The following is a 13748-nucleotide window of genomic DNA, read 5'->3' on the forward strand; positions in this document are numbered from 1 at the left end:
TGATTCTACATGTTACTACATGATTCCACATGATTACACATGATTCTACATGTTACTACATGATTCTACATGATTCTACATGTTACTACATGATTCTACATGTTACTACATGATTCTACATGTTACTACATGATTCTACATGTTACTACATGATTCTACATGTTACTACATGATTCTACATGTTACTACATGATTCTACATGTTACTACATGATTCTACATGTTACTACATGATTCTACATGTTACTACATGTTACTACATGATTCTACATGTTACTACATGATTCTACATGTTACTACATGATTCTACATGATTCTACATGTTACTACATGATTCTACATGTTACTACATGATTCTACATGTTACAACATGTTACTACATGATTCTACATGATTCTACATGTTACTACATGATTCTACATGTTACTACATGATTCTACATGTTACTACATGATTCTACATGATTCTACATGTTACTACATGATTCTACATGTTACTACATGAATCTACATGTTACTACATGATTCTACATGTTACTACATGATTCTACATGTTACTACATGATTCCATATGATTCTACATGTTACTACATGATTCTATATGATTCTACATGTTACTACATGATTCTACATGTTACTACATGATTCTACATGATTCTACATGATTCTACATGTTACTACATGTTACTACATGTTACTACATGATTCTATATGATTCTACATGTTACTACATGTTACTACATGATTCTACATGTTACTACATGATTCTACATGTTACTACATGATTCTACATGTTACTACATGATTCTACATGTTACTACATGATTGTATATGATTCTACATGTTACTACATGATTCTACATGATTCTATATGATTCTACATGTTACTACATGATTCTACATGATTCTATATGTTACTACATGATTCTACATGATTCTATATGATTCTACATGATTCTACATGATTCTACATGATTTCTACATGTTACTACATGATTCTACATGTTACTACATGTTACTACATGATTCTATATGTTACTACATGATTATACATGTTACTATGATTCTACATGTTCTACATGATTACTACATGATTCTACATGATTCTACATGATTACTACATGTTACTACATGATTCTACATGTTACTACATGATTCTACATGATTCTACATGTTACTACATGATTACTACATGATTCTACATGTTACTACATGATTCTACATGTTACTACATGATTCTACATGTTACTACATGATTCTACATGATTACTGATTCTATGATACTACATGATTCTATGATTCTTTATGTTACTACATGATTCTATATGATTCTACATGTTACTACATGATTCTACATGTTACTACATGATTCTATATGATTCTTTATGTTACTACATGATTCTATATGATTCTTTATGTTACTACATGATTCTATATGATTCTACATGTTACTACATGATTCTATATGTTACTACATGATTCTACATGATTCTTTATGTTACTACATGATTCTATATGATTCTACATGTTACTACATGATTCTATATGATTCTTTATGTTACTACATGATTCTATATGATTCTATATGTTACTACATGATTCTACATGATTCTTTATGTTACTACATGATTCTATATGATTCTACATGTTACTACATGATTCTATATGATTCTTTATGTTACTACATGATTCTATATGTTACTACATGTTACTACATGATTATACATGTTACTACGTGTTACTACATGATTCTACATGATTCTATATGATTCTACATGTTACTACATGATTCTACATGTTACTACATGATTCTATATGATTCTACATGTTACTACATGATTCTATATGTTACTACATGTTACTACATGATTCTATATGTTACTACATGATTCTACATGTTACTACATGATTCTATATGTTACTACATGATTCTATATGTTACTACATGATTCTACATGATTCTTTATGTTACTACATGATTCTATATGATTCTACATGTTACTACATGATTCTACATGTTACTACATGATTCTATATGATTCTTTATGTTACTACATGATTCTATATGATTCTTTATGTTACTACATGATTCTATATGATTCTACATGTTACTACATGATTCTATATGATTCTTTATGTTACTACATGATTCTATATGATTCTATATGTTACTACATGATTCTACATGATTCTTTATGTTACTATATGATTATATATGTTACTACATGATTCTACATGTTACTACATGATTCTACATGTTACTACATGATTCCATATGATTCTACATGTTACTACATGTTACTACATGATTATACATGTTACTACATGATTCTATATGTTACTACATGATTCTTTATGTTACTACATGATTCTTTATGTTACTACATGATTCTATATGTGTTATTTCATAGTTTTGATGTCTTCACTATTAACATACACATGGAATGAGTGGGTGTGTGCAAACTTTTGTCTGGTACAGTATTACAAATGGAGTGTGTGTGTGGTGTGTGTGTGTGTGTGTAGTGTGTGTGTGTGTGGTGTACCCTGGTAACTTGGCCTGCATGTCCAGTAGAATGCTCCTCCACTCCTGCTGATGGAGCTGCCATATACGAGCTGTACCATCCCTGCTGCCACTCACAAACCTACACACACACACACACACACACGAAAGCAGTGTTATACACAGTAGGCAGGTGTGGAGAGATTCAACAGAGTAAACATAGTCAACATAGTATGCAGAGTCAACATAGTCAACATAGTATGCAGAGATTCAACATGCAGAGTAAACAACATAGTCAGACATCAGTATGCAGAGTCAACATAGTCAGAGTCATAGTATGCAGAGTCAACAAGTATGCAGAGTCAACATAGTATGCAGAGTCAACAGAGTCAACATAGTATGCAGAGTCAACAGAGTCAACATAGTATGCAGAGTCAACAGAGTCAACATAGTATGCAGAGTCAACAGAGTATTCAGAGTCAGAGTCAACATAGTATGCAGAGTCAACATAGTATGCAGAGTCAGAGTCAACATAGTATGCAGAGTCAGAGTCAACAGAGTCAACAGAGTATGCAGACAGAGTCAACATAGTATGCAGAGTCAACAGAGTCAACATAGTATGCAGAACATGGTCATAGTAAACAGAGTCAACATAGTATGCAGAGTCAACAGAGTCAACAGAGTCAACATAGTATGCAGAGTCAACAGAGTCAACATAGTATGCAGAGTCAACAGAGTCAACATAGTATGCAGAGTCAACAGAGTATGCAGAGTCAACAGAGTCAACATAGTATGCAGAGTCAACAGAGTATGCAGAGTCAACAGAGTCAACATAGTATGCAGAGTCAACAGAGTCAACATAGTATGCAGAGTCAACATAGTATGCAGAGTCAACAGAGTCAACATAGTATGCAGAGTCAACATAGTATGCAGAGTCAACATAGTATGCAGAGTCAACAGAGTCAACATAGTATGCAGAGTCAACATGGTAAACATAGTAAACAGAGTCAACATAGTATGCAGAGTCAACAGAGTCAACATAGTATGCAGAGTCAACATAGTAACATAGTAAACAGAGTCAACATAGTAAACATAGTAAACAGAGTCAGAGTCAACATAGTATGCAGAGTCAACATAGTAAACATAGTAAACAGAGTCAACATAGTAAACATAGTAACATAGTCAACAAACAGAGTCAACATAGTATGCAGAGTCAACATAGAGTCAACATAGTAGAGTCAACATAGTCAACATAGTAAACAGAGTCAACATAGTATGCAGAGTCAACAGAGTCAACATAGTATGCAGAGTCAACATAGTATGCAGAGTCAACATAGTATAGTATGCAGAGTCAACATAGTATGCAGAGTCAACATAGTATGCAGAGTCAACAGTCAACATAGTATGCAGAGTCAACATAGTATGCAGAGTCAACATAGTATGCAGAGTCAACAGAGTCAACATAGTATGCAGAGTCAACAGAGTCAACATAGTAAACATAGTAAACAGAGTCAACATAGTATGCAGAGTCAACATGAGTCAACATAGTATGCAGAGTCAACAGAGTCAACATAGTATGCAGAGTCAACATAGTCAACATAGTAAACAGAGTCAACATAGTAAACATAGTATGCAGAGTCAACATAGTAAACAGAGTCAACATAGTCAACATAGTAAACAGAGTCAACATAGTATGCAGAGTCAACAGAGTCAACATAGTAAACATAGTATGCAGAGTCAACAGAGTCAACATAGTATGCAGAGTCAACAGAGTCAACATAGTATGCAGAGTCAACAGAGTCAACATAGTATGCAGAGTCAACAGAGTCAACATAGTATGCAGAGTCAACAGAGTCAACATAGTATGCAGAGTCAACAGGGTCAACATAGTATGCAGAGTCAACATAGTATGCAGAGTCAACATAGTATGCAGAGTCAACATAGTATGCAGAGTCAACAGAGTCAACATAGTATGCAGAGTCAACATAGTATGCAGAGTCAACAGAGTCAACATAGTATGCAGAGTCAACATAGTATGCAGAGTCAACATAGTATGCAGAGTCAACATAGTATGCAGAGTCAACATAGTATGCAGAGTCAACATAGTATGCAGAGTCAACAGAGTCAACATAGTATGCAGAGTCAACATAGTATGCAGAGTCAACATAGTATGCAGAGTCAACAGAGTCAACATAGTATGCAGAGTCAACATAGTATGCAGAGTCAACATAGTCAACATAGTATGCAGAGTCAGTATGCAGAGTCAACATAGTAACATGTAAACAGAGTCAACATAGTATGCAGAGTCAACAGAGTCAACATAGTAAACATAGTAAACAGAGTCAACATAGTAAATAGTAAACAGAGTCAACATAGTAGTATGCAGAGTCAACAGAGTCAACATAGTATGCAGAGTCAACATAGTATGCAGAGTCAACAGAGTCAACATAGTATCAACATAGTATGCAGAGTCAACATAGTATGCAGAGTCAACATAGTCAACATAGTATGCAGAGTCAACATAGTATGCAGAGTCAACATAGTATGCAGAGTCAACATAGTATGCAGAGTCAACAGAGTCAACATAGTATGCAGAGTCAACATAGTATGCAGAGTCAACAGAGTCAACATAGTATGCAGAGTCAACATAGTATGCAGAGTCAACATAGTAAACAGAGTCAACGGAGTCAACATAGTCAACATAGTAAACAGAGTCAACAGAGTCAACATAGTATGCCAATTTAACAGAGTCAACATAGTATGCAGAGTCAACAGAGTCAACAGAGGCAACAAAGTATGCAGAGTATGCAGAGACAACAGAGTAAACAGAGTATGCAGAGACAACAAAGTATGCAGAGACAACAGAGTATGCAGAGTATGCAGAGTAAACAGAGTATGCAGAGTACGCAGAGTATGCAGTCAACAGAGTAAACAGAGTAAGCAGAGTAAGCAGAGTAAATAGAGTAAGCAGAGTAAGCAGAGTAAACAGAGTATGCAGAGTAAATAGAGTAAGCAGAGTAAATAGAGTAATCAGAGTAAATAGTTTCTGCTGCACACTATGCCATCAAATCTCAAGTTCAATTTAAAAACCATCTTATCTGTCACACACACACACACAGGATAAACCCCTATCTGTCACACACACAGGATAAACCCCTATCTGTCACACACACACACACAGGATAAACCCTTATCTGTCACACACACACACACAGGATAAACCCCTATCTGCCACACACACACACACACAGGATAAACCCCTATCTGTCACACACACACACACACACACAGGATAAACCCCTATCTGTCACACACACACACAGGATAAACCCCTATCTGTCACACACACACACAGGATAAACCCCTATCTGTCACACACACACACACAGGATAAACCCCTATCTGTCACACACACACACACACACACAGGATAAACCCCTATCTGTCACACACACACACACACAGGATAAACCCCTATCTGTCACACACACAGGATAAACCCCTGTCACACACACAGGATAAACTGTCACACACACAGGATAAACCCCTCTCTGTCACACACACAGGATAAACCCCTATATGTCACACACACACACAGGATAAACCCCTATCTGTCACACACACAGGATAAACCCTTATCTGTCACACACACACACACAGGATAAACCCTCATCTGTCACTCACACAGGATAAACCCTTATCTGTCACACACACACACAGGATAAACCCTTATATGTCACTCACACAGAGAGGATAAATCCTTACCTGTCACTGCAGTTTGAAAACTGGATGCTGTCCACTTTATCCTGAGGGAGAGAGAGAAAGAGAAACAGAGAGAGAGAAACAGAGAGAGAAACAGAGAAAGAAACAGAGAGAGAAACAGAGAGAGAAACAGAGAGAGATAGAAAGAGAAACAGGGAGAGAGAGAGAAACAGAGAGAGATAGAAAGAGAAACAGGGAGAGAGAGAGAAACAGAGAGAGATAGAAAGAGAAACAGAGAGAGAGAGAGAGAGAGAGAGAAACAGAGAAACAGAGAGAGATAGAAAAGATGACACAAGGCATTATATCTCTGAATATTCACTCTACACCTCAGAATCAGTGTCTGTCATTATCACATACAGTACATGGAGGCACTCACAGTGTGTGACTCCAGCTCAGAGATCTTCTGTGGTTGTCCAGAACCGAAGTAGAACACTCTGATGATGTGGTCTGTACTACCTGTAGCTAGGAACATACCCCCTGGACACCCACACTCAATCATCAGCTCAATCGACAGCAGATCCATGGTCAATTAAGTCCATTCTGATTTCCTTTATTTCACTTTAAAACTATTTGTAATGTAAATGTCAGATGGTGTCCATGGTTACCTGCGCTGAAGGAAGAGCAGATCATCTGAACTCCAGGTCTGGACCGCTCCGTGAACTTACCAGGCCCCTGACTGAACACATACGCCAGCATTAACACTGACATTGTGTGTGTGTGTGTGTGTATATGTGTGTGTATATGTGTGTGTATATGTGTGTGTATATGTGTGTGTGTGTGCGTATGTGTGTGCGTGTGTGTGTGTATGTATGTGTGTGTGCGTGTGTGTATGTGTGTGTATATGTGTGTGTGTGTGTGTGTATGTATGTGTGTGTGCGTGTGTGTGTGCGTGTGTGTGTGTATGTATGTGTGTGTGCGTGTGTGTATGTGTGTGTGTGTGTATATGTGTGTGTGCGTATGTGTGTGCGTGTGTGTGTGTATGTATGTGTGTGTGCGTGTGTGTATGTGTGTGTGTGTGTATATGTGTGTGTGTGTGTGTGTGTGTATGTGTGTGTGTATGTGTGTGTGTGTGTGTGTGTGTGTGTGTGTGTGTGTGTGTACACGTGACTCACCCGAACTTGAGAGTGCGTGCGTCCCACTGCCAGAAGCAGATGGTCCCGTCGGCTCCGGTGGAGGACAGGAACCGCTTAGAACCGCTGACCAGAGGAGAGAACTACAACACAATAAACCAATCAGAGGAGAGAACTACAACACAATAAACCAAGAGGAGAGAACTACAACACAATAAACCAATTAGAGGAGAGAACTACAACACAATAAACCAATTAGAGGAGAGAACTACAACACAATAAACCAATCAGAGGAGAGAACTACAACACAATAAACCAATTAGAGGAGAGAACTACAACACAATAAACCAATCAGAGGAGAGAACTACAACACAATAAACCAATTAGAGGAGAGAACTACAACACAATAAACCAATTAGAGGAGAGAACTACAACACAATAAACCAATTAGAGGAGAGAACTACAACACAATAAACCAAGAGGAGAGAACTACAACACAATAAACCAAGAGAAGAGAACTACAACACAATAAACCAAGAGAAGAGAACTACAACACAATAAACCAATCAGAGGAGAGAACTACAACACAATAAACCAATCAGAGGAGAGAACTACAACACACTAAACAATAAACCAATCAGAGAACTCTCTCCCTCCTAGCTACGTGCGGTTCCATTCCTCCCCCTCCTTCCCCCTCTCTCCCTCCTAGCTACCTGAGGTTCCATTCCTCCCCCTCCTCCCCCTCTCCCCTCCTAGCTACCAGAGGTTCCATTCCTCCCCCTCCTCCCCCTCTCTCCCTCCTAGCTACCTGAGGTTCCATTCCTCCCCCTCCTCCCCCTCCTCTCTCTCCTAGCTACCAGAGGTTCCATTCCTCCCCCTCCCCCTCCATCCCCCCTCTCTCCCTCCTAGCTACCTGAGGTTCCATTCCCCCCCCTCCTCCCCTCTCTCCCTCCTAGCTACCTGAGGTTCCATTCCTCCCCCCTCCTCCCTCCTCTCCCCCTCCCCCTCCTAGCTACCTGCAGTTCCATTCCTCCCCTCCTCCCCCTCTCTCCCTCCTAGCTACCTAAGGTTCCATTCCTCCCCCTCCTCCCCTCTCCCCTCCTAGCTACCTGAGGTTCCATTCCCCCCTCCTCCCCCTCTCTCCCTCCTAGCTACCTGATGTTCCATTCCTCCCCCTCCTCCCCTCTCCCCCTCTCCCTCCTAGCTACCTGCGGTTCCATTCCTCCCCCTCTCCCCCTCTAGCTACCTGAGGTTCCATTCCTCCCCCCTCTCCCCCTCTAGCTACCTGAGGTTCCATTCCTCCCCCTCCTCCCCTCCCCCCTCTCCCTCCTAGCTACCTGAGGTTCCATTCCCCCCCTCCCCTCTCTCCCCCTCTACCCCATTCCCCCTCCTCCCCTCTCTCCCTCCTAGCTACCTGAGGTTCCATTCCTCCCCCTCCTCCCCCCCCTCCCCCCTCCCCCTCTCCCCCTCCTAGCTACCTGAGGTTCCATTCCCCCCCTCCTCCCCTCTCTCTCTCCTAGCTACCTGAGGTTCCATTCCCCCCTCCTCCTCCCCTCTCCCCTCTCTCTCTCCTAGCTACCTGAGGTTCCATTCCTCCCCCTCTCCCCCATCTAGCTACCTGAGGTTCCATTCCTCCCCCTCCTCCCCTTACCTGTAGAGAGGTGATGGATGCAGAGTGTCCTTCCAGTACTGCTAGAGGAACACAGGTCTGAAGACACCATACTCTGATGGTCTTATCACAGCTACCTGCAGCTAGCATGGTGTTCTCATAGCTCACCTGGTGAGCACACACACACCACACACACACACACACACACAAACACACACACACACACACACTTATGTTAGCAAGAGATGGAAGTGTGTGTGTGTGTGTTTTTTCTTGTTGAACTAACTATACTTGTGGGTACCAGTAATCCTCACAAGGATTGTAAAACAAGGAAAGTTCGGAAAGTCCAGGATCCAGTTGTAGAGGAAGATGTTTAGTCCCAGGGTCCAGTTGCAGAGGGAGGTGTTTAGTCCCAGGGTCCAGTTGCAGAGGGAGGTATTTAGTCCCAGGGTCCAGTTGCAGAGGGAGGTGTTTAATCCCAGGATCCAGTTGTAGAGGGAGATGTTTAGTCCCAGGGTCCAGTTGCAGAGGGAGGTGTTTAGTCCCAGGGTCCAGTTGCAGAGGGAGGTATTTAGTCCCAGGGTCCAGTTGCAGAGGGAGGTGTTTAATCCCAGGGTCCAGTTGCAGAGGGAGGTGTTTAGTCCCAGGGTCCAGTTACAGAGGGAGGTGTTTAGTCCCAGGGTCCAGTTGCAGAGGGAGGTGTTTAGTCCCAGGGTCCAGTTGCAGAGGGAGGTGTTTAGTCCCAGGGTCCAGTTGCAGAGGGAGGTGTTTAGTCCCAGGGTCCAGTTGCAGAGGGAGGTCTTTAATCCCAGGGTCCAGAGGGAGGTGTTTAGTCCCAGGGTCCAGTTGCAGAGGGAGGTGTTTAGTCCCAGGGTCCAGTTGCAGAGGGAGGTGTTTAGTCCCAGGATCCAGTTGCAGAGGGAGGTGTTTAGTCCCAGGGTCCAGTTGCAGAGGGAGGAGTTTAGTCCCAGGGTCCAGAGGGAGGTGTTTAGTCCCAGGGTCCAGAGGGAGGTGTTTAGACCCAGGGTCCAGAGGGAGGTGTTTAGTCCCAGGGTCCAGAGGGAGGTGTTTAATCCCAGGGTCCAGAGGGAGGTGTTTAGTCCCAGGGTCCAGAGGGAGGTGTTTAGTCCCAGGGTCCTTAGCGTAGTGATGAGCTTTGAGGACACTATGGTGTTGAACGCTGAGCTGTAGTCAATGAATAGTATTCTCACACCGGTGTTCCTTTTGTCCAGGTGGGAAAAGGCAGTGTGGAGTGCAATAGAGATGGCATCATCTGTGGATCTGTTTGGTCGGTATGCAAATTGGAGTGGGTCTAGGGTTTCTGGGATAAATGGTGTTGATGTGAGCCATGACCAGCCTTTCAAAGCACTTCATAGCTACAGACGTGAGTGCTACGGGTCGGTAGTCATTTAAGCAGGTTACCTTTGTGTTCTTGTGCACAGGCACTATGGTGGTCTGCTTGAAACATGTTGGTATTACAGAATCTGTCAGGGAGAGGTTGAACATGTCAGTGAAGACACTTGCCAGTTGGTCAGTGAATGCTCGGAGTACACGTCCTGGTAATCCGTCCCGCCCTGCGGCCTTGTGAATGTTGACCTGTTTAAAGGTCTTATCTCATATGGGGCAACAGAGAGCTGTGTGTGACATCGCAGGCCAAACAATTGTGAAATACACCATTTACTTGTGAGATGCAGCTTTTGATTGCTGATAGACCTAGTGCATGGTTCTGTCTGGTGGCTGACCTGCCTATACTGATAGATAGACCTAGTGCATGGTTCTGTCTGTCTGTCTGGTGGCTGACCTGCCTATACTGATAGATAGACCTAGTGCATGGTTCTGTCTGGTGGCTGACCTGCCTATACTGATAGATAGACCTAGTGCATGGTTCTGTCTGTGTGTCTGGTGGCTGACCTGCCTATACTGATAGATAGACCTAGTGCATGGTTCTGTCTGGTGGCTGACCTGCCTATACTGATAGATAGACCTAGTGCATGGTTCTGTCTGGTGGCTGACCTGCCTATACTGATAGATAGACCTAGTGCATGGTTCTGTCTGGTGGCTGACCTGCCTATACTGATAGATAGATAGACCTAGTGCATGGTTCTGTCTGTCTGTCTGGTGGCTGACCTGCCTATACTGATAGATAGACCTAGTGCATGGTTCTGTCTGTCTGTCTGGTGGTTGACCTGCCTATACTGATAGATAGACCTAGTGCATGGTTCTGTCTGTCTGTCTGGTGGTTGACCTGCCTATACTGATAGATAGACCTAGTGCATGGTTCTGTCTGTCTGTCTGGTGGTTGACCTGCCTATACTGATAGATAGACCTAGTACACGGTTCTGTCTGTCTGTCTGTCTGTCTGTCTGTCTGTCTGTCTGTCTGTCTGTCTGTCTGTCTGTCTGTCTGGTGGCTCCTGTCTGATAGATAGACCTAGTCTGTCTGTCTGTCTGGTGGCTGACCTGCCTATACTGATAGATAGACCTAGTGCACGGTTCTGTCTGTCTGTCTGGTGACTGACCTGCCTATACTGATAGATAGACCTAGTGCACGGTTCTGTCTGGTGGCTGACCTGCCTATACTGATAGATAGACCTAGTGCACGGTTCTGTCTGTCTGGTGGCTGACCTGCCTATACTGATAGATAGACCTAGTGCATGGTTCTGGTTCTGTCTGTCTGTCTGTCTGGTGGCTGACCTGCCTATACTGATAGATAGACCTAGTGCACGGTTCTGTCTGTCTGTCTGGTGGTTGACCTGCCTATACTGATAGATAGACCTAGTGCACGGTTCTGTCTGTCTGGTGGCTGACCTGTCTATACTGATAGATAGACCTAGTACACGGTTCTGTCTGTCTGTCTGTCTGGTGGTTGACCTGTCTATACTGATAGATAGACATTTTTTTATTTTACCTTTATTTAACCAGGTAGGCTAGTTGATAACAAGTTCTAATTTACAACTGCGACCTGGCCAAGATAAAGCAAAGCAGTGTCGACACAAACAACAACACAAAGTTACACATGGAATAAACAAACATACAGTCAATAACACAATAGAAAAGTCTATATACAGTGAGTGCAACTGAGGTGAGATAAGGGAGGTAAGGCAATAAATAGGCCATAGTGGCGAAGTAATTACGATATAGCAATTAAACACTGGAATGGTAGATGTGCAGAAGAAGAATGTGCAAGTAGAGATACTGGGGTCCAAAGGAGCAAAATAAATAACAGTATTGGGATGAGGTGGTTGAATGGGCTATTTTCAGATGGGCTACGTACAGGTGCAGTGATCTGTGAGCTTCTCTGACAGATGATGTTTAAAGCTAGTGAGGGAGATATGAGTCTCCAGCTTTAGAGATTTTTGCAGTTCGTTCCAGTTACTGGCAGCAGAGAACTGGAAAGAAAGGCGGCCAAAGTAAGAATTGGTTTTGGGGGTGACCAGTGAGATATACCTGCTGGAGCGCGTGCTACAGGTGGGTGTTGCTATGGTGATCCAGTGAGCTGAGATAAGGCGGGGCTTTACATTGCAAAGACTTATAGATGACCTGGAGCCAGTGGGTCTGGCGACGAATATGAAGCGAGGGCCAGCCAACGAGAGCATACAGGTCGCAGTGGTGGGTAGTATATGGGGCTTGGTGACAAAACGGATGGCACTGTGATAGACTGCATCCAATTTGTTGAGTAGAGTTGGAGACTATTTTATAGATGACATCACCGAAGTCGAGGATCGGTAGGATGGTCAGTTTTACGAGGGTATGTTTGGCAGCATGAGTGAAGGATGCTTTGTTGCGAAATAGGAAGCCAATTCTAGATTTAATTGTGGATTGGATATGTTTAATGTGAGTCTGGAAGGAGAGTTTACAGTCTAACCAGACACCTAGTTATTTATAGTTGTCCACATATTCTAAGTCAGAACCGTCCAGAGTAGTGATGCTGGACAGGCGGGCAGGTGTGGGCAGCCATCGGTTGAAGAGCATGCACTTAGTTTTACTTGCATTTAAGAGCAGTTGGAGGCCACGGAAGGAGAGTTGTATGGCATTGAAGCTCGTCTGGAGGTTAGATAACACTGTGTCCAAAGAAGGGCCAGAGGTAATCAGAATGGTGTCGTCTGATGAGTCACTGATGTTATCTTCCTGTCTGGGTTGGCGCCCCCCCCTTGGGTTGTGCCGTGGCGGAGATGTTTGTGGGCTATACTCGGCCCTGTCTCAGGATGGTAAGTTGGTGGTTGAAGATATCCCTCTAGTGGTGTGGGGGCTGTGCTTTGGCAAAGTGGGTGGGGTTATACCCTTCCTGTTTGGCCCTGTCTGGGGGTGTCCTCGGATGGGGCCACAGTGTCTCCTGACCCCTCCTGTCTCAGCCTCCAGTATTTATGCTGCAGTAGTTTATGTGTCGGGGGGCTAGGGTCAGTTTGTTATATCTGGAGTACTTCTCCTGTACTATTCGGTGTCCTGTGTGAATTTAAGTGTGCTCTCTCTAATTCTCTCTTTCTTTCTCTCTCTCGGAGGACCTGAGCCCTAAGACCATGCCTCAGGACTACCTGACATGATGACTCCTTGCTGTCCCCAGTCCACCTGGCCGTGCTGCTGCTCCAGTTTCAACTGTTCTGCCTCATTATTATTGGACCATGCTGGTCATTTATGAACATTTGAACATCTTGGCCATGTTCTGTTATAATCTCCACCCGGCACAGCCAGAAGAGGACTGGCCACCCCACATAGCCTGGTTCCTCTCTAGGTTTCTTCCTAGGTATTGGCCTTTCTAGGGAGTTTTTCCTAGCCACCGTGCTTCTACACCTGCATTGCTTGCTGTTTGGGG

General features: G+C 43.1%; 1 protein-coding gene across 1 annotated transcript in view; it reads right to left on the reverse strand.

Moving 5' to 3' along the window:
- Nucleotides 1-13748, reverse strand: part of LOC112237152 (pleckstrin homology domain interacting protein) — a 111843-nt gene that overhangs the window by 73401 nt on the left and 24694 nt on the right. Inside the window, 6 exon segments of the mRNA XM_042321299.1 lie at nt 2542-2640; nt 6264-6304; nt 6637-6737; nt 6866-6936; nt 7373-7473; nt 8982-9107. Coding sequence (XP_042177233.1) covers nt 2542-2640; nt 6264-6304; nt 6637-6737; nt 6866-6936; nt 7373-7473; nt 8982-9107 — 539 coding nt within the window.

Source organism: Oncorhynchus tshawytscha, linkage group LG05 (genome assembly GCF_018296145.1).
Source record: "Oncorhynchus tshawytscha isolate Ot180627B linkage group LG05, Otsh_v2.0, whole genome shotgun sequence".
Taxonomy (NCBI): domain Eukaryota; kingdom Metazoa; phylum Chordata; class Actinopteri; order Salmoniformes; family Salmonidae; genus Oncorhynchus; species Oncorhynchus tshawytscha.